Source organism: Crocodylus siamensis, chromosome 2 (genome assembly GCF_052110815.1).
Source record: "Crocodylus siamensis isolate JL-2025a chromosome 2, ASM5211081v1, whole genome shotgun sequence".
NCBI lineage: Eukaryota > Metazoa > Chordata > Crocodylia > Crocodylidae > Crocodylus > Crocodylus siamensis.
Genome location: NC_143396.1, coordinates 288,760,924 through 288,782,821, shown reverse-complemented (window position 1 = coordinate 288,782,821; position 21,898 = coordinate 288,760,924). Strand labels below are relative to the sequence as shown.

General features: G+C 50.2%; 1 protein-coding gene and 1 long non-coding RNA gene across 10 annotated transcripts in view; one reads left to right on the top strand and one right to left on the bottom strand.

The window, feature by feature from the left end:
- LOC149872373 (uncharacterized) overlaps positions 1–21,898 on the bottom strand; it is a 76,304-nt gene that overhangs the window by 8,138 nt on the left and 46,268 nt on the right. The gene's annotated exons all lie outside the window — the stretch shown is intronic.
- Positions 1–21,898, top strand: part of TRIM9 (tripartite motif containing 9) — a 153,446-nt gene that overhangs the window by 123,524 nt on the left and 8,024 nt on the right. For 2 of the 7 annotated variants that reach the window (XM_090034356.1, XM_090034354.1), the window contains exons 7-12: positions 514–652; positions 11,458–11,658; positions 15,141–15,182; positions 17,196–17,219; positions 18,402–18,705; positions 20,292–20,454. In XM_090034356.1, coding sequence (XP_089890482.1) covers positions 514–652; positions 11,458–11,658; positions 15,141–15,182; positions 17,196–17,219; positions 18,402–18,705; positions 20,292–20,454 — 873 coding nt within the window. The remainder of the gene's footprint in view (positions 1–513; positions 653–11,457; positions 11,659–15,140; positions 15,183–17,195; positions 17,220–18,401; positions 18,706–20,291; positions 20,455–21,898) is intronic. The other 5 variants (XM_090034361.1, XM_090034359.1, XM_090034355.1 and 2 more) reach the window with 4 other exon arrangements.

The window sequence follows — 21,898 nt, the reverse complement described above, 5'->3', positions numbered from 1 at the left end:
AGTTTCTGTACCAGGGTACATCAGCAAAACTCCTCTGGATTCAGTGGGAGGTTTACTTGAAGAGAAACCTTGCTTGCCTACAAACATCAAGGCTTCTGTGCCGGTGCCGTGGAGGAACTGGTGTCGTGTGGCAAGCTGTCAGAGCTCAGAAGCAGGATGCAGGGTCATTTTATCCAGATATACCATTATGATTTAGCACTGGGCTGGGTTGTATCCAGCCGGTGAGGGGTTAATTTGAGCCCCCTCCCCTCCCCCCGGCTCTCACACTCCAGTATATAATATACCAGGCCCCCTATCACTCCAGCTGCAGCTGTAGCTGGGGTCCCCAGGTTCCTCCAGCCCTCCCAGCATCCGCCCAGACACTTTGGCCTGACAAAAAGGTGTCTAACTGGCATGCCCATGTATCGGGAAGCTGTGGAAATACTGTGTAGCAAGCTGTCTGAGCAAGGCCCTCCTGTACCTGGATATGCCCCATGCATCAGCCACTAATGCAGCCTTTTGTGTCTTAACTAGGAGGTGTATGTCGGGAAGGAGACGATGTGCACCGTGGACGGCCTGCACTTCAACAGCACCTACAGCGCCCGTGTCAAAGCCTTTAACAAAACAGGAGTGAGCCAATACAGCAAGACCTTGGTCCTGCAGACATCCGAAGGTAAGAGGCTTTGGCAGCGGTGCCCTGACATGCTGCATCAGGCGTGAGACTGCCCAGCCCCAGAGGCCTGGTCTTCAGATCCACATAACTTAGCCTTCGACGAGCAGCTCCAGTATACCTCCTAGGCAAGAGACCAATATTGCAGAAGAAGTGATGGTGACAAACAGAATAAAGGTGATGTCAGGAGTCCAGAACAAGCTCAGCCAGAAGTTGCTTTCCCGGGTCTTTCCTTCCCAGAGGGTGCATCTACATGAGACGCTTTAAGGCGTATTAGCCTAAATTTAAGGTGCATTAGGGTGCGCGTCTACTTGTGTGCACCCTTAATGTGCTTTCAAAATGGCAATTTGGGGCTAACCGTGCATTTGCAGGTATCAAATTTAGGTGTGAATAGTTAAAGCACGTGAATGCACATGTAGACACATTAAAGCACATTAACACCATGTGTGCAGACTGACTCAGAACTAACTTTAGTCCCAAGTCAGTCCGGACACAGCATTATGAGCTTTAATGGCTGCACGTTTAGACGCCTGCCTAAACTGGCTTAATGCACATTAAGATAATGCACATTAAATTGAGGCGTGCTGAAATGCCCATGTAGACATACCCAGAATGCATTTAGTGAAGGGCAGCATCCTGTTGGGAGGACAGAAGGAGCTATGATGAGGAGGGAAGGCTTTGAAAGCGGTTTGCCTCTGGGATTGAGGTAGATCATCTGCAAACATAGCTCGGCTGTCTTTATTCATTCCTTCTCTTCCTCTTTTCTGAGCATTGCCCCTGAGAAACAAAGGGCCACATTTGATTGCACTGTGACTGCACATGTGGCCCTTTCCTAGGCACCCTGCGGCACCGCGTGCTGAGCAGAAAGACCGTGTGGGTGTCTTTCTGTACCGACAGGGTTCAAAGCTGAGCCGCACCAGTTTCACCTACAAAGCTGATTACAGCTCCCTCCTGCTGTTATCTCTGTTAGAATATTAAACGCAGCTATTAAGGATAAACCTCCTCTTCTGGATGATAACTACCTTTGGGAAATTGCCTTGATTCTGACAGTCGAGTCAAGAGGCATGAGGCTTGTTTAGGAAAATTATGTGGGGGACAGAAACAGCAGGTGATAAAGCCCAGGATAAAGTCGGCCATCTCTGCACCAGCATGCCTGCGGTCCCCTGCGGTACGGCTGTTGCCAGGAAAGGGCCCCTTCCTTAACAGTAATGCTGCTTCCATTACCTCCAGAGCAGAGTCGCACCCTTTCCCCAGCCCTGGCAAGATTTCACTCAGCACCGGTGCTGCCCACACAGCCCGGCCTTTGAAATCCAGGCAGCCTCCCTCCTGCTTTGCTCCGGCACCACTGCCGGGAGATGTGCCTGGCTCGAACGTGCCTGTCTTGCCGGTGGTGCATCAGGCAGGCACAACACAGCTTGCCGCAGCCTGTTTCAAGGAAGCTGTCCCAGCAGCGATTCTCAACCACAGCACCCTGGGGTGCCTTGAGATCTTTTCAAGGGTGCCATGCAATGTTAGCACTGTTAGGTATACAAATAGGATTCACAAGACAAGCCCGGAGAGTTCAAATGGGAATCTGTAGTGTTCGGCCCTGCCCTGCTGTGGGCTTTCTGAGTTCTCTGCAATAAAAGAGTTGCTCAAGTACTTTTGCGTGGTCAAAAAATGAATGGAAACAAAAAGACAGCGTTTTCCAAAGGGCCCCTCAAGTTTACTGAGTTTGGAAAGGTTGAGAAGCGCTGTGCAATGGGCTGTTGAGCCTGGCAGGGAAAAGCGGTTAGAAAATTCAACGCAGGCACGCCAGACCGAGCCCTATTTCTCTGCCTGTCATTATTACACTTCAGGAGCTCCCTGGGATTGCTGTCCAGAGGGCAGCTCCGCGGTGCAGCAGTGTGGTGCAGCACGCAGGGAGATGGGAGCAGAGAGACAGGAGAGGGAACAAGCTGCTCTTCCTTCTTATCACAGGGGCTGAAATACTGCAGGTCCTGGCCCCCATTCAGGCCAGCGTTCCCTACCCTGCAGAGCTCCCTGCACGGTTGTTAGGCCAGGCGCCCATCTTAGGAAATAGCAGCAACTTCCTGGGAGCTCACAGGCTGTGCACCAGCACGTGTTGAAGCCATTCGCGCAATTCCCACTCCGGGAGGGCTTGCAAAACTGACCAAAGCAGAGGGGCACGCTGCTGGCTTAGGGCTGTTGCAGACACTTTATACTAGGGGCTGAGAGAGAGAGAGTGCTCTGGTGTTCACTGAGTGATGATGGCTTGACAAAACTCACCTCGCTACCATGGGACTGGTGCACAGGCCAGATGAACAATGTGGAGCTGGCTCCACAGGTCAGATCGCACCCACCGTCTGCCCCGCTCCCCGTGCGTGCTAGATCCAGTGCCCACGCCACCTGCTCCAGCCTGTGCCACATGTGACGCCTGCTCGAGCTGGATCAGGATGCTAGCTGCACACGGTGCCTCCTCCAGCTGGTCCAGGGCAGAAGATGTGTGCAGCACAGGTCCTGGGCTGGGGGCCACATGTCTCATGTCCCAGTCCACCCAGAGTGGGTGCTGCATGAGGCGCAGCCCCAGACCAGCTGGAGCGGGAGCCTCCGGTGCTGGGTACACCATGCCGGGGGGGTCCTGGACTGACCCCGCATGAGGCCAGCGCTGGGGGCTGAATGATGTGGCTCCACAAACCGGATCTGGCCCCAGGCTACATCCTTAAGACCCTGACTTTGTACCAACCAAGCATGGGGACAGGCAGGGCTGTGCCTGCGTTCCCCAGCTACCTAAGAGATGTCCTGAGCCCGAGCAAGGCCTGCCAGTGCTATGGGTGGTATCACTGGCACCAACAGCCAAACTTGCCCCCCCGGGAGCATGGGAATGGCTGTAGCCACCCTCGCACCTTCCCCCCCCGGTCCCGTGCTGAGAGGAACGTGGCAGGAGAGACCCGTCCCCTTGAACGGCTTTTCTGCACTTGTACAAGCCAGGTCCTCAGTTCCTGTCCCCATTAGCTGGTCCTGAGTGTCTGCTAAGGAAATCTAGTCCTTACCCTCCAAACGGTGCCCACCGCTGGGACAGCCTGCCCAGAGATGCCCGCCCCGTCTATGGCAGCGTGAGAGACTTCTGGAGAGCCATGCATTGCAGCTTCACCGTGCATTGAGGGAGAACAGGAACAAGAAAGCCTCACGTCCACCTTCTAGTGGTTTCCTAGTGGCTTGATGAACATGAGATTTAGACGTTGGCTAGATCCTGCCCGAGGGGGAGTGGAGAGGAGTGGGGATCCCTGCGATCCCTGGGAGCAGGGAATCCAGGACAGGGCATTTGCCATTGCTTACAGAAAAGCCAGGGGCTGGTTTGATGGGCCACCCACTTCTAGCAATGCAGTCCATTTTAACACCACTTAAGAGACAGGGATCGAGGACTGACCGGGAGACAGAAGGGACCTCCCCTGCATCGCTCTGGGGACCCACATCTCAGGGGCACCTGAGCAGAGCAGGTGCAGATCAAAAGTGGCTTTAGGCATCTCTCCTTTCCTTCTCTGCCCCAGTGGCAAATAGAGCAGCACTAGGGCTACCCTGATTTTCCCCCGGCTGCCTGGAGACTGTCCTAGGAGCCGGGGATTGCCCCTGGGTGGGGATGCTCATACCACGCGCTGGAAGCTGTGGGACTGGACCAGCCGGCTCTGCCCCACAGCCGAGGAATCTGTTCCTGCCCAGGTCCAGCACCCCTTTTGGCTGTCAGCGTGCACAAGAAGCTGGGCTTTCCTGGCAGGTCTCCCATTCAAGCAGGGACAAGGCCAGGTCTGTTTAGCTCATGAGAGCTGACACAAACGCCACCAAAAGGGGTCAGGATTTACAGAGACCAATGCAAAAGCCGACAGGTGAGAAGTTCTTGAGTACTTTCCAGTGCACTCGGTCTCTCGCTCCCTCGCTTCCCCGGACCCTTAGAAATGTCTAGAGACGTATGGCCAGAAATCAGCACTTTCTACCTGGCAGCGATGCAGAAAGCTGCCTGCTAGCTGGTCCCTACTCTTACTTGTGGTGGGCCAGGCCCCTAGGCGACTCCCTGGTTTCCAGAAATCCTGCAGCCTATGACACCACACGTACATCCACTGACACTTAAGCGAGTGAGATCCCAAAAGGAGGAGTCAGGCTCACAACAAGCAACAGCTTTCCTGAGCAGCATGCTGTGCTTCTGAGATCACCTCAAGATACAGGTCACTGCAGGACGATGTTCAGAGAAGGGGCTGAAGATACAGAGGGATACCAGGAGCCATCCCAGTGGCAGAAGTGAGCAGAAGGAGAGGTGACGGAGCTAAGGAGGGGTCTCTGGTCCACCAAACATCTCGCAGCAGTTGTGGAAACAGTGACTTCCATCACAAGGCAGTTTCCCACCCTACAGTAGCATTAGGCTTCGTGCTCTTGGGGGGCTAGGGAGGAGTTTGTAAGGCACTGAACAGCCCTGGGAGCACAAGTCCAATCTGAAGTCAGCGGGACAGGCCCCGAGTCACATCTGGGAATCCCACTTATCATCAGCATTTTGCAAGGAGGGGATGGTGTGCAATGTGCTGGGGATCATCAAGGACCTGGTCCATCCTCCATGAAGAGGGAGATTCTTGTTGACTTCACAAAGAGACAGGTCCAAGGCTGGGATCTTTTGAAGCAAACAGTGGGGCCTCAGCATCCTGTCACATTGCTCTTCTAAGACCAGTTTTTCTAACCAAAGCAGTGGGAAAGGAAAGATTGTCTCTTGGTACCTGACTCAGGCAAACCCATGGAAACCATTACACTGACATGTGTGAAATTGCTTTAAATAACCCCGGTCAGGAATTTGCATGAGCAGCCAAATCATCCCTTAGGTCCCTCCCTCCCTGGTACGTATTTTCATGGTTGCATCTGCCTCAACCAGGCGCCAGCTCTCAAAAGACCCCATCGCAAAGTCTCGGCTCCCAGCTCCAGCCCAGGGGAATCGTGCTTGGAGCCTCCGCACAGTGTTTGCCAAAAGATGAATCTTTCTTTTATGCCTTTTTCCTGCATGAAACATTGTCATCTTGCTCTCCCAATGCAAGAGGAAAAGCAAAAGCTAAATATGGCCCAAAGCATGTTCTGCTTTCAGAGGCATGCTGAGCTCTCCCAAACCGAGGCAGAGAAATAAATTGCATCTGAATTCGGCTTAAGGAGATGTGAATTAGCCATTGAGCAGAGCCTGCTGCACGTGACGGCTCATGGGGCAAGGTTATTTTTTCTGGCCTGAACAGCCGCTGGGTCTCTGAGAGCAGTTCTGCATGAAATGAACTGGGCTTCACCCTTTCCCCTCCGCAGTGGGTGGAGAGTTTTCCACCAGGGCACAAAGGGGAAGAAAACGAAGAGGATGGAAGAAGAAAAGGAAAGGGGTTCTCAGTATGAGGCAGCACTGCTGGTACCGTGACACTTGTCTGAATATGCCTACAGGGCAGGGGAAGCTGCAAAGCTGCTGGTGCTCTTTTGCCATCGGGGGTTTCTACCCATAGGATCTGATGCAAAGCCCTGGACTTCAATGGGAGTGTTCTCTTGACTCTACCGAGCAATGAAATAGGCCAAACCCTAGGGATCCATGGGGAAGGTTGCATGTGTAGCTGACTTCTGTAGCACCCCAAGCCATGAATGTGACCCCCCACAAAAACTGAGGTAGTCGATGTGAAATCTGGGTGACCTGCCGTCATCATCTCACGAACCTGACGAGGCATCATCAACGATGCTTCCAGAAAGTCCTCCACATCACACTGGAAGATCACTGCATAAGCCAGCATCCTTGCTGAAGCCGACGTTCCCAGCATAGAGTGGGTGATCCTCAAGCACCAGCTTCACTGGACTGGACATTGTGGGCGCCTATACACGTGCGGCAAGGCTGCTCTGACGCACTGTCATTGCAGCACGTCGGAGCAGACTTGATTAATCGAGCATGGTTATTACTGTGCTCCAGCGGACTCCAACGTCACACGATGAGCTATAGTTAGAGCATCCCCCACCACCATTTTTCAGTGCAGGGACGCTCATACACATGATGCTCTGGGCCCTTTAATTAAAGCACCCCCCACCATACTCCCAGAGCACGTCTCTGTGTGGATGCCTGACTCTCGACTCCCAAAACTAGTGCTCGATTCCCAACCTAGTAACAGCCTGAGATCTCCCAGTGGCCAGAGGAGACACTGCAAGGACACACTGAAGGTATCCCTCGAGAAAACAGATGTCGACATCAAGAGGTGAGAGGAGCTGGCTGCCAACCAACCCCAGTGGTGCCAAAACCTCACCCTAGTGCAGCCCATTTTGAGGCAAAGCGTCTTGTCCTAAAAGCAGAAAAGAGCAAGCAGAGGAAGGAAATGGAGAAGAATCCCCCCTGCAGCCTCCTCTGCCCTACAGAGAGACCTACACCGTCTGCAAACGATCCTTGGACTCTTAAGTCACTTTAAGACCCATGGCCCATGACAATGAGCCATGGTAGAGATCATCCTTGAATTGAGGGATTGCTGATGAAAACACATTTTGTGTCTCAAGCAGTGGGAAAGCAAGGGGTAGGAGAGTGATGGTGGGGGGCATCGGTGGGAGAGAGGCCCGGTATGACACCGTTCTTTGCCACCCCCTTGGCCAGGAAGATGGGGGTGAGCTGTGCTGCAGCAAGAGGAGAGGTGCTTCTCAGATCCTGCTTTTCCAAGACAAGTTCCCCAGTGACTCAGTCATTCAGGAACAGAGGAAGGAAAGAAGAACGACATGCCTCGAGTCTGCAGACATGAGCCCATGTCTTGTCCACGCTCACCGCAGGGCAGAGGTAAGTGGCTTCCCAGAGAGGAGGAGTGAGGGGCACATGTCCATTAGAAATACACAGTCCACAAGATGCACTAAACTGCTGGTGCAGCTTTCTTGTGCCCCAAGGATGGAGGTCCCCGTACCACGTGCATCATCAGCCAATCCACGGGGTGGCCCTCATGTTCCTACCATCTGCAGGGTGCTGCCTGCACCTGCACGAGAGATGGCATCGCCTCCGTTGCTTTGTGGGTAGCCCTAGAAACAAACAGAGACCTTGCTGGCAGGCTATCGTGATTGCAGTCCTGTCCTGTTTGGACCCATTGGTGCCTCTGGCTGCTGGCAAGGTCACTGAGTGAGGTCCGACCCTCTGCTTGGTGTTTTGATCAGTGTGTCCTTGTCTTCGTGGGGCTCAGAGCAAAGCATTTGATAGCAGGCTTACGGGGCCCTGGACACCAGACAGATCTGTCTGGTGCCAGTGCCCTGCTCAGCACATCCAATCTTGAATCCAGTGAAGACACAGGCAGCTTCTCATATTAGCACACATAACATTTCACAGTTGTCCGGGCTTTGCAGAGCAGTGCTGAGAGTGGAGAGCTGGGGGACCTGCCTTCCCTGGCTTGCTCAGGGAAGGGTGATGCTGTCGGGGGCTGGAGCCTTAGACCTGGAATCAGGGTGAAGTTACACATCACATTTAGGCCATACTAGGGTCGCTTAAAATGCAAGTGTCCGTATGTTAAAGCTCGCTAAATCCTGCTAAGCACAGTCTGAGCATCTCAAATTATGCCACTTCAGGCAAGGATTAACTCTGGGCCGTGCTACCCGGAGTACTTTAATCTGCTTCATGAAGTGACCAATATGCAGCCCTCCAGCATCCCTGGATGCACTGCTTTCAGCCCACCACCCCACAAGCCAGTGGTATTAACCCTTAATATCTGACTGCTCACAGCACTTTCTAACTTTAACACCGCTTAAAATTGCACAAACTTCATCTGGTTGAAGAGCAACATGTAACCTCACCCTCCAAGCAGCGTCCTGTAGTTGCCCATCAGACAGAGGCAAGTGCTGAGTGGCAGAGGAGGCATCACTAGGGTACTGCCAGGAAGTGCCCTGAAACTCCAAGCCCATTACCTGCCATGGGGTTGGCTGATGAAGAAGACCCAGTGCCCTGGTTAACAGGTTGCAGAGCCTCCTGCTCACTTCTCCAGCCCCTCCACAACCCCCAGCCTCCCTCTGCATCCTCCTGCTTTGAGCAAAGCCACCTGGACTCCAGAGAGCTTCCTGAGCTGCATCCAGGCCCCACAACAAGGGGAGGTAGGGAAGGGAAGGCTGCAGCCAGCCAACTTAGAGGGACTTGATGCCTATTCTGGTGGAGAAGGGGGCAGCCTTGAGCCAGCTGAGGCAGCAGGAGTCAACTTTGAGGCTTGCCATGGCTATCACAAGCCTTAGATGGCCAGGAGAAGGATGTACTGTACTGCTTCACCAAGAGCATCTGCTCCCAGATCCCTCCCTGTGACTCCTTTGGAAAGCTTATGGGAGGGGCAGGAGAGTGTGTTCGGGATTATCTGGGCAGGAGGGTGAGGTTCGCACGTGTGGCTTGGGTTGGGTTGAATTCGCTCAGAGATCGGTGCACTGGCTCTTGAAGTAATGGAAGGGCTCTTGGTGACACCAGCAGCTGTTGGATCAGGCCCCAAGGCCTGGGCAGAGCTTCCCAAGGCATAAGCCTGTGTCCTGGCAGAGGGATGTATATCACAAAGGTGGAGCTGCTGCCAAAGCTAACAGGCCCCCTGTGCTGATGCTGTAGAATTGGACGGAGGAGGCAGACCAGGGAGGTTGGTCCCGCTCGCCCTCTTGGTCTTCAGCACGTTCATTCCCCTGGCCGCGGCCTCAGAGCTCGCAAGGTGGGTCTAGGCTCAGGGTCACTGTTGTCCCTGCTGCAGATGGGGATGAGGAGCAGGGTTTGACTGACTCTGGAGTGGGACTTCCAGCTCTTCAGATGAGGGGAACACAGTGCTTGGAGGGGCCTCCTGGACCACCCAGTCCTGCTCCCCCTGCCATTACTGCCACCATTTACACTCCTGTCCATAAACTGAGAGCACGTCAAGTAGACTGCAGCAGTGGAGAGAAATGTGGGAATGGGGTTATTCATCTTCCATGCGTGCTTTACACAAAGAAAACTTCTTTGTAAAATACTCCACATCTCCAAGTAGGATCCAACACATTTCTTCTAACAGAGATGTATCAGGCAGGAGAGGCTGCAGAGACAGAGGCTTTATTTCCCAGATGTGGTGGCTATGTCCAGAGGTCCAAATATCCTGTTGGAGGGAGTCATCAGAATAATAGCTATTATGGATTGGGTGGTAATATCCCTTTGGATCTGTTGGTTTGTCTGTTGAAAGCTCTGGTCAAGGAAGTTTGTTTTGTGCAAGGGGACTGGACCCGATGATCTTCCGAGGTCCCTTCCAGCCTTACAGTCTATGAATCTATGAAAAGCTGGTACACTTCTTGTTTTAGCTGCCCGACTGCGTGTGGCTCAAACGTGGAAGGAAAGTATCGACTGACAATGTAATATGCTAAAATATGGGCAATCCCGATGATGGGGAAATGGTCCCATCAAGTTAGCTTATTAGAAAAGAGCCCAAACAGGGATAGATACTGAGAAATAGAGATTCCTCTCCTGACTTACACAGAAGACAGAAATTCAGCAGCTTGTCAGCCAGAGTCATTAGCCACATTTCTTTGCATATTCATGAATATTCCTGAATGTTATTTTTTTATATATATGTACATATATACACACACACATATATGTACACATACGTATACATATGTATGTGTATATATATGTATATATATAATTACATTGAAAGTGCAGATGATGAGTTGTTTGAATTGTTGTATATTATTTCCTGTGTAAAGATATAACAACTTCAACCTCCTGCAATTCCTGTGTATTACTCCTGTGTTGGAGTTTTGTTTCAGTGGTTGCCTGAATAAAAAAAAAAGCATTATCAAAACAAACTCCTGGAGCTCCTAGAGAGTTTTGTTTTACCTTAAGGTCACTGAGCTCTTCCTCTTGCTCCCTTCTCTGACATAATCCATCGTCTAGGAAAAGCCCCATGCTTTATGTCTTGGGCTAACTGGAGTGTGACCTGTTGGGCTGTGCGCTCTGAATGGCGTTAGAGCAAAGAGAGAGCTGATTACCTGCCTCCTATAGACCTGGGCTAGCCCCGGAGGAAACAATCCAGAAGTGCGGCTACAAAGAGCAGATCATCACAGATCTGTCTGGCCTTTCCATCTCTGCTGCCCAGGAGCCCTGTGGGTGGCAGGGGCACAGCGCGTTCTTCTGCTCTATTTTAGGAGGGGGCTCAATCCGTTTATGACAGGCACGTGATGGTTTGCAATAGTTTTGATGACCCAGGGGGTCCCATCCAGTGTCCCTATATGAATCTCGTGGGTTAAAGTGAAATTCTTCCTGTAACCGCCAGATGCATCTTGATAGGTACAAGGAGTTTCCCGTGAACACAGCAGGCCAAACAGCCTTTGAGTAAGGTGGGTATTTGGGGATGCTTAGAGTAACACTGTTTAGACCAGCTTTGTGCCAAAAGTGGATCAGACCTGTATGAAACCTTCACGTCTCCCCATTATTATACGGATTATAACAGGGTGGGGGGAAGTGTCCACGATACCAGTTAAAGTGCATCCCCTGGTAAGTAGCATGGCAAATTGCAAACCTCCCTAGGTGGGATTCATTCTTGTGAAGGGCTCCGGGACTTGCTGAAAAGAAAAGCACATCATATGTGTCTTCGACAACATAGGGATATTTGCAAAGGCCGTGCTTGCTGTATACAGCCTCAGTGGCACACGATGACTGAGAGCTATCAATGCACACAGTGGCCTTGTATGTTGTTCTGCCCAGCACATGCCCATGGCAACACAGCAGAGAAGGAGCCCACACATGTACAAGGGCCCGTGCTCTGGACTGGGGGTCTTAGGTAATGATATGAAAGTTTCTGATCTCTAGTTTGCATTGATCTTGCGTTTAGACACAGAGTCAGAAGAACAGACCCTCCCTTTTCCAGTGCCTTTGGAAAGATCTTTGGAAAGGTCGCAGCTCCGTAGAATGAGTCCTTTCTCCTCCACTCTTAATCTACAACCCAGCTTCTCGGGGAGATCCTACTTTGAGCTAAGATCTTCGTCCCACCAGCTGAGCTTGCATTCTTCTTTACAGTCTCTGAATTCAGCCGGTGAGCCGAGCCCCTCTGGCATTTCCTCTTGATCTGTGCTTTTGGGCATCTCCAAAGCATCTGTTTGTTTTGCTTTGTTTTTTTTCCCCATGACATTCATATGCCAGCGGGGTAAGTCGTTCTGTTTGTCAGTGGCCTGTTTCCGATGTGAAGGGAATTTGGATGATGTAGCTATGTGGCGTATCTCTGTTTCTATGTAACAATGGTACCAGTTTAGATGTCATTTCGCCCCCCCCTGCCTACCCCGCCAAGGCAAACCTGGGGTCGGGATAACAGCTGTTATAACCAGGGGAAGAGGCATCCTGGGATTTCAGCTGGAGCACTGGTGCATCCTTCTGGGAGAAATCCATGGAGGTGTTTCAAAGGTTTGCACGCTCAGCTCATCCAGGAGGGTCAGCCACTGCTGTCAGGTGGTTGCAGAGCATTTGCATTAAACCGTGACCCCACAACATCTATCTATCTATCTAGATATAGATATATGTAGTTATATCTATCTACCAATCTATCTGTATAGATATAGATATAGTTACAGATATCTGTCTATCTATAGATATATATATAGTTATATCTATCTACCTATCTATATAGATATATACTTATAGATATCTATGTATCTAGATATAGATATATATAGTTATATCTATCTACCTATCTATATAGATCGATAAATAGATATAGTTATAGATAACTATCGATAGATAGATAGATAGATAGATTTAGGACCCCAAAGCCCAGCTCAGACTGAATGGACCTGGTGTGCAGAGGCCAGAGCCTCCTTTTTTGAGGGCACCATGCTTCTGTAGCTCCCGCTGACTTAAATTGGAGTTGGGGGAGCCCAGCCTTTGTGAGGAGCAGGACGTGGGATAGTTAATCCTCTTTTTCTTCAGAGCAGTGGAAACTACCTGGAGGAAACTCTCAGCCGCGCTTTGAACAGTCGGTTGCAATCAGCCACCAGGCCCCTGCTGGCCTCCCTGCTTCGGGGCTGAGCGGGCTGTGGCTGAGCGGTAGGTTGCTTCCTTGGGCAAAGCACAGCCAGAGTGAAGGTACTTCGCCCTGCCGCAGGCAGCAGCCAGCAAAGGAGCAGGAGGCAGGGCTGATCTCCCCAGAGCTCTGCGGCAACCGTGGAGAACAATTATTGCGCGCTTCTTCCTGCCAAAGATGCCGGGGCTGATCCTCCCGTCGTGCTGTGTTCACACCACGGCCACTCCATTGGACTCCGCACCGTAATTCACAGCTTACACCAGTGTAAGCAAGGGGAGAACGGGGTCCCCTCGATTTTGATTTCCATCCCATCCCTTGGAATGAGGAATGCTGCAGCATGGCGTTTCCAACACACACAGGGGCTGCCACCCCTACCAGCAATGGGTTTTTTCATTTCTTTTTTCCTTTGTGCTTCCATGTTTTTCATTGTACTGCTGTGCACTGCTGGCTTCTTAACTATGTTTTGTTATTGGACGTGTTGACTCTGTCTCCAGTGTACCGAGACCGACTGTATTGGCTCTGATCAAATACTATGTTTGTGGCCTGCGTATTTCTGTAACAACAGTCTGTGGATAGGGCGGGGGGGGTGACGGGCTGGGATTTTACGACTGTGTCCTACTAGAGATAAATGTGCTGTGCGGCAAAGCACAGAGACCTCTTTCCAAAGAGGGTGCTGGGCACGATTCATTAAAAAGGCCTCGGCAGACATTGCGTCACTTCGTACAGCCGCGAAGAGCTCAACGGCGGCAGGCGATGTGCTTGGCCAGAACGACACTAATGTGTCCAAGAGCCGGATGCAAATGTGCTGTAAGAAAATGGCACAGAGCACACGTCCCCTTATTCTGCCTACAGGTAGACACAAAAGCAGCCGCAGAACCATGCTGCGCCTCCTAAAACAGACTGGGAACAAGGCTTTCTTGTAGTGGCTTCTCCTTCCACCCCAGTTCCTCCCCTTGCCTGCAGGCTTTCTCTGCAATAATAACAGAAGAGGTGCTAAGTGGGAGGTTGCAATAACTTCTTTACAAGCTGAGACACTTTGCAAATGCTCTGGGTCTGATTTGCAGGTGCAGGGCAGCCCCTCTGCCCCGTGCCGCTGGCAGAGATACTGCACAACTAGCATAAGTGTTTCAGGTCATCCGTTCCAACGTGACCTTTGACGGCTAATGGTGAATGCAGTGTTTCACATTTCCCTTTCTGCTGCTGTCAGTGAAGGTGTCTTGGCAGACCCAAGGGTCTTGCATCTTGGCAAGACTTTCCTGGTGAATCCCTACATGATGCTAAGCCCCAGATGCAGTTCCAGTGCTTCAGAGCCGTTTGCAGCTAAAGTAAATTAGAGCAGCCCAAGGATTGCTCTAGTTAGGTCCAGATGGGCCAGCCCCAGGATGAGAGGAATGCAAAATTTAGCATTTACCCCCTCTCCTCCAACCCCTTCCACCCCCATCTGACTTGTGCTGTGAGCTTTTCACCCAGTGGTGAAACTATAGCCCATTATTTTTCCACTGGTAGCACCCAAAGCCAATATGCCAGCTGCTGGCCTCCAGGGACCTGGCTTAACCAGGCTGTAAAGTCAAGTCACTTCAAAGCAAACAGCTGCCATGATCTGGCCCCCCTCAAAAAGTAATGTGCTCCAGGGAAACAGGGTAATAGCTCAGGGTGAGACACAGCATGGGAACTGTGCAAAGAGGTCTGCATGCAGCCCCGTCTCACCGTGCCCTGTGAAGCCTGCAAGCTTTATGAGCATCAGACACCCGCAGTAAATGCTCACAGTAATATCGATTCATGATGCTTGCTTAGCCCTACTTCAGGGGCCCCTTAGCCCCATTGCTCTTAAAATACGATGGGAGCTAAAGTATCATGCTATAGCTACGCAAACCCCACTGACGAAGACATGAAAAATCTCAAAGCATTAGGACAGCCGTAATCTCTGCGTTCCTTTTTTATATGTATATAAGGGGGGGGGGGTTGCACAGAAGAACAAGATCTAGGTTCCATTTTGCTGGAGAAAAAGCTCTTGAAATCAAAATCTACCCTTCTCACATTGATTTCTTTCTATAGGGAGTGGTGGGAAGTATTTTGGAGCAGTGGAGATGAAAAGATTTTACTGAATAGCAAAATTGCTTGCTTTGCACTGCTAAAGGACCATGTTCCCTTTTCCAGTGCAGAGGACAACAGACGAGGACCCAGTGGCAATAGAGGCCAGGATGCTCCAAAGTGTCGAATAATTTGGGATAGGAGTTTGGACGCCAGCCTTGATCCATCTGAAAGGTGCCCATTTGTGGGTATGGGCTGAGGCTTCCTGAAAGTCAGGCCTTTGCAAAAGTCTTTAGCTAGGCACTTAAAATGGGCAGTCATTTTGAAAACCTTTGGTCTTTGGCTTTTAATGAATCAGGCCTGCAGTGGTGAAGCAAATGGGTAATTCTGTACATGTGTGTGCATTTGTGTTCATGAGACCAGTTGCTGTTTCTTAGCTTTGATGTGTGAAATATAGTATCTCTTTATAGGATGCAATTTTGAGACACAATCAGCGCCTTACTCTCAATTAGGCAAGTATCTTTATTATAATTAAGTGGCACTTGCTTTGTTGGTCATCCATCCATGTTTTGTGTTTATTTTTTAACCTCAGTTTGACACAGTAAGCAGATAATTGTTCATCCACGAGTGTTTCTGACTTTTTCCACCCCGTTTGCATTAGTTTCTCAAATGCCATTCCTGATTATGATGAGGAATGATTATTTCTGTTTGGTAGAAAAGGGGTAAGTTCTTTCCTTTTGTGGTTTTAAGGGAAACCTGAAGTGGTCCTTTAATCAAATTCAGAGCTGAGTCTTATAGCAATAAAAGAAAAGACTCCAGGTCACTGGGGCATAAAAACATGTACAAGACTTTAAGTGCATGATTAGCAGCTACCTTCACCTTTGAAGGTCACTGGATTACTTGTGCACTTAAAATGAGACCTGTAATTTCCTGAAATCAGGACTCCAGGCCTGCTTAGCAGAGGTGCTGAAACCCTTCAGTTCCTTTTGATTGCTAGGGGAGAAATGACAGGTCAAGAGCATGTAAAATCAAACCCTCTGATTCCTTTGGGGAAAAAGCAAATGACTTTCCAATGACCCAGCAATGCAACCAGCAGAGGTTTGCTGCGGGTAGGCCTTGCCTGACCAATCTCTTCCCCTTCTACAACCAAGTGACCTATCACCTGGACAAGGGAAAAGGGATTGATGTCATATACCTGGACTTCAAAAAAGCCCTTGATCTGGTGTCCCATGATCTCCTCATGGAAAAATTGGCCGATGCAGCGTCGGCTACATCACAGTCCGCTGGCTGGGGAATTGACTCCAAGGTTGGACCCAGAGGGTGGTGGTCAACAGAAGTGAATCATCCTGGCACTCTGTGACCAGTGGGGCCCCCTGAGGCTCCATGCTTGGACCTGTTCTCTTCAACTTTTTTATTGACGATGTGGACATCAGTGTTAGAAGCGGACTGGCCAAGTTTGCCAATGACACCAAACTTTGGGGTAGAGCATCCACACCCAAGGATAGGCTGGTGATCCAGGCTGACCTAGACAGGCTCATAAAATGTGCAGATGAAAACCTGATGGCGTTCAACACTGAAAAGTGCAAGGTACCCCACCTTGGGGGAAAAAAACGTGCATCACATTTATAGGCTCAGCAGTGCTACGCTCGCTAGCACCATGGCCAAAAGGGACTTGGGGGCTATGACTGACCACAAGATGATTGATGAGCCACCAATGGTGATAAAGCAAACAAAACGCTGGCTTGCATCCATAGATGCTTCTCAAGCAAATCCCAGGATGTCATCCTCCCGCTGTGCTCGGCCTTGGTGAGGCCGCAGCTGGAGTACTGCATCCAGTTCTGGGCTCCACAATTTAAAAGGATGTGGAGAAGCTTGAGAGAGTCCAGAGGAGAGCCACACGCATGATCACAGGTCAGGAAAACAGACCTTACAATGAGAGGCTGAGAGCCATGGGGCTCTTCAGCCTAGAGAAGTGCAGGCTCAAGTGGGACTTGGTGGCTGCCTATAAGTACATCGGGTTGTGCATCAGGATCTGGGGGAACGCCTGTTCACCAGAGCGCCCCAAGGGACGACTAGGTCCAATAGTCATAAGCTCCTCCAAGACCGTTTCAGGCTGGACATAAGGAAATACTTCTTCACTATCTGAGCCCCAAGGCCTGGAGCAGACTGCCGCCAGAGGTACTCTAGACACTGTTAAGAAACATTTGGATGGTTATCTTGTTGGGCTCATTTGACCCCAGCTGACTTTCTGCCCCTGGGGCGGGGGGCTGGACTCAATGATCTTCCAAGGTCCCTTCCAGCCCTAGTGTCTGTGAAATCTATGAAACTTAGGTTCACCAAACCATTCACACACCATGCAATGTAATGTGCACTTCATTTACAGTGCAGGTTCATCTGGAGTCTGTGTCTGCAGTGAATGGAAACGTTTGTGAGCAGAAAAGTATTTCTGAATGCCTTGTTTTAATAAATACCAATCTTCCTTACTGTTTTTCTCCTTGCACGCCTTTCCTGTGGGATGACAACAGTTGACATTAAAAAACTGGTGGCAGGTATGGAACCGCTTGCATTGAGTTATAAACCCAGGGAGCCTGAGTGCATGTGAACTGGCCTGTGAAACCATTCAATAAATCAGTGTGGAAATCCCACGCGAGTCATTTGTTTTCAAGCAGTGTTTGCCATTGCAGGTGCAAGAATCTGTTGTGGATGTGTCAGCTAGTTCACATTTCCACCACATTAAGTGCACAAAAGACCACTGGAAAACAATCACCTGTGAAACCTGGATAGTGGCTCGTGAAACTCTGTTACTCTGTGTGTACGTTGTCAAGAAAGTGATGTTCTGTGTCAGGTTTCCTGGACGCAAGTCACAGTGCATTTAAATCAGCCATCCTGTTGGGTCTCAGAGATGCTCAAGCATTTCCCAGACTTTGCAAAAGCTAGCTTGTGTTTTAAATATTTTATATATGTATATGTATATGCATATGTATATATGGTTGCTTGCTCTTCAGGGAGGTTTCTGGGTGGTACTTAACACATCTGTAAATGTAAATCTGTTATGTGCTCTTGATTTCTAGAACCACGAGCTCTCAAATGCACACACAGTTTACCTGCTAATCTTTTAAGCCCCCTTCCCACATTGGGCCTGATCTTACAAACTTTTACTCTCACGAATAAACTTTAGTCGTCAGAGTAAGTATGACTTAATATTTTCGTTCTGCTAGAACCAAGAGGCCCAGGCAAGGCTAGGGGCCATTTTGCTAAGAGCCGAAATGGTGAGGGAGCACCTCTGCCCTAAAGAGTCCTCTAAACAGATGAGCAAGAGGGAGAGAAGGTACTCAGAAAAGTGGCGTGACTTCCCTGAGGACCCACACCAGGTCAAGGGCAGGAGCAGGAGTAGCACCCAGGTCTCCTGAGTCCCAGTTTTGGCCCCACAGCTGCCAGACCATGGCAGTCACCCCCTCTCACAGGCCAGTTTGCAAGGTCTGGCATTACTCAGCCGAGTCGAGGTGCTGGTGACCCCCATTAGTGACTCCATCCCTCCACAGATTGCTTTGCTAGCTCCTGCGGGAAGTTCTGCAGAAGCAGCCCCACTTCTCTTTGGACACTTCTTGGCGTCCACTACTGAACATCCTTCCTGCATGGTGGCATGCAATGTTTCTTGTCCAGTCTGCGTGCCTTTGCGGTTGGACTGAGGTCTTCCCGTCATACTAACCAGCTATCCTTGTGTATTCCAGTAGCTTGGTTCTCCTTCGACCCTTCCTCCGCACACACGGACATCATCTTTTCCAACGACAACCTGACCGTCACCTGCAACAGCTACGATGACAGGGTCGTGCTGGGGAAAACGGGCTTCTCCAAAGGGCTCCATTACTGGGAGCTGTCGATCGATCGTTACGATAACCACCCTGACCCGGCCTTCGGCGTAGCCCGCGTCGACGTCCTCAAGGATGTCATGCTGGGAAAGGACGACAAGGCCTGGGCGATGTATGTGGACAACAACCGGAGCTGGTTTATGCACAACAACTCGCACACCAACAGGTAGGCCACCGGGGCCAAGTATCTTTCTCTGAGACTAAGGCCTCAATTTAGTCCTGATGTATGCAGCTGCACCACCGTCCAGGGCTGCTGTATCCAATTTGCTCTCGAGCCTGACGTGCAGTACTATGTACCCGCTGTATCAGCTAGGAGCGGTTTGGGCATCCAAGACACCATGTCTGCTGCAAGAGCCGTTTGTGCCTGCACTTAGCATTACATGGTCCCTGTCTGTTCCTGCTACAGAGAGCCAGGACACTTACTTGACTGCCTGCATAGAGCCATTCATGAGTAATGTGCCAAGCCCAGACCCTCTGAAGACGGATAACCTGCCTACGGTTATTCTCGCCTCATTCAGGTTCCCCTGACCGGCTGCTCAGAGGCTGCTGCATTTGGATCCTCACACTGCATCCGTGGGCCTCTAGGCTTCCTTTCAGTCTAGGTTTCAGCACTGCCTCTTTCTGTAGCCCATCAGCTTATTATGTGGATAGAAATGGTCCAGGTAGCAGCCCATCTTAGAAGGGGGACCCAATGGTTTGGCCCCGAGTCTGTGCACGGCTCCCTGGAGGTTTTCCAGCCGATAAAGCATTCTCTCCACAAAGCCGCCCTCTCCTGGGTACTCCAGCTTATAGTTTTACCTTTCTGGGATGCAGTTGGAGGAAAGCCACCCAGACTGTAACAGATAGCATTCTGGCCCATCGCTCTTTATTGTGGACAGCACGAGAGAGAGACAGATTTGGACAAAACAACAAAATGCCATGCCCCAGCTCAGTTCCCTCATCACTCTGAGCCTTATTTGGATCCAAAGAGATAGAGGGAGAGAGGCAAACAGGCAGCTACAAGCACACCTGGTCTTTTTTATAACTTCCCAAGCCCTCTGCCCCCCTTGGCATGTCCTCCCACATGAGCACATCCTCCTTACATTTGTGTGTATTCGTTCTGGCCATACACGGACAGTGGAGGAGGTGCTTCCGTAGGAGAATGGCTAATGATTTTGTTCATAGGTTGTATACTTCACAAACATTTGGGACAGATTCAGTTCTCACCCAACCAGTATCTATTTGGCTTTGCTGACTTCTCTTTGGGCCCTTCATAAATGCATTAGTCACTGCTACAAAGGTATGGAGCAATCTGCTCTTTTCCCAAGCCCTTCTGCAAAATAAAGGATGATTGTATGGGGAGACTGACCTGGAGGCTGCAAGTGGGAGAGAAACAGTAGAAGAAACCCTGGTTCGACCCTGTCTCTCTCCCTTTCAGGATCTACTCCTGTGACGCAGGAGTCTGGGCAAATTGGACCCAGTAAATGGCCGTTCTTATGAGATTTTACCCGCAGACACACACACACACACACACACACACACAGCTCCCACTGATGTCAAAGGTGAGCAGAATTTGACCCATTCATCACTGGACCACAGTATTGTGTAGTTCATTTATGCAAGCATAGCATGCCCTTTAAAGTGTTTTAACCTGGATAGCCAGGAGTCAGAGATGCTATTTTGCACCTTCCAGGAAGCCTGTTCCATAAAAGCAAAGGCTGGGATGGACATTAAGCGATATACATCATCTGACTGATTTTATATCCTCAACAGAACTGAGGGGGGAATAACCAAAGGTGCTACAGTGGGCGTGCTTCTTGACCTAACTAGGAGGACCTTGACATTTTCCATCAATGAGGACCAGCAAGGGCCTGTGGCATTTGAGAACTTGGAAGGCCTCTTCTTTCCTGCTGTGAGCCTGAACAGGAACGTGCAGGTATGTGCCCACGTTAGTGCAGAGGAGGAGTTGATCTTATGTTCCAGGCTCCTGGAGAGAGATTGAAATAAGGAAGCGCCTTTCTGGAGCACTTGGCTGCTTCTTCTATCTGTCTGTGCCATGGCATGAGACCAGGATTCGCAGTCCCTTTGGTATGGCAGAGTTCAGCAACTCCATCCTTTAGCATCCCTCAGGAGTCTTGCTAGTTATTGCACGCCCCCCTTGAGACTGTCTGAGCTACTCCTGTATTTTTGGTCTCTGTTTTCTCCTCATTTTTCCCCTGCCCACTAACGCATCTAATTCAAAGTGCTGCTGTGTGGGTGTCATTTGCTTACAGAGGCTTTGACTGAGTTTAGCTGTGGTCTGCCACATTTTGCTCCTCTGAGCACTGCGCTATTGCAAAAAAGCTTGAGCAACACTTCTTAGAAGGCACACAGAAAGTCAACTTGATCAGGTGAAGTCACAAAGCCTCACAAAGTCACAAAGGTCAGGTCCTGTTGAAGTAAAGTCAGTGTTTTATTTCAGGCAATATTATAGCATCAAAGGACTGGAAGGGAGATGCAAGATCATCAAGTCCGATCCCTGCCATGGGCAGGAAGTTATTAGGTTCAGACAAGCTCACCTCCTCCAATTATGGCCATTAACAGCAGTCTCGGAGGGAATCACAATACCCATCACAGGCTTTTACTGAAGCCCAGGTGTCAATAGGAGGACTCCTGCAGGCTCCAGTGGCATTTGGATTGGGCCTCTTAATCACAAAAGAGACTTGGGCAAGACCTGCAGGCAGCAATACATTGCTTGGGCAGGTTGTGGATGTAGCCCATACCTCAGCTAGTTTAAAAGCAACTCATAGCATAGCAATGAAGATGCAGCAACCCAGACTTTGACCGCCAAGGGTGCATCTGCATGTTCATTAATGTGCCATTATGGCTCATTCACTTTAGTACCTGTAATAACAGGTACTAATTTAATGCACCATAATCAGCGCTACTGTGCATTGGCGCAAACAAATGCTTTTTTGTGATGCTTAATGCTCATGGGACTATAACCTACTGTGCATTAGTGGATTAGCATGATTTTTTCCAGATGCACTAATATGCAGTAGTATTAATCCAATGGGCATTAAGCATCTCGTGTGGACATGCCCCAAGTACGGTCCAGGCAGATTGGTGCACATACATGCCTGTACTGCCATGGCTATGTCGCCTCTGGTCCCCAGCCAGCCAGGTTAAAGCTGGCTCAGGGATGAATGATGCCTTCACACCCCTGCACTGCAATGTAGACATACCCAGGCACTCGCTGAAGGATGCTCCTGGCAGGTGCCTTTGTTTCCTGTTCCCTACAGGTAAAGCAAATGCAACGGATGAATATATTCTTTCCAGCTCCCCATTAGTATCATACATGAAGACTTAACTTATCTCTCCATCATCATTTGGGCATCCCC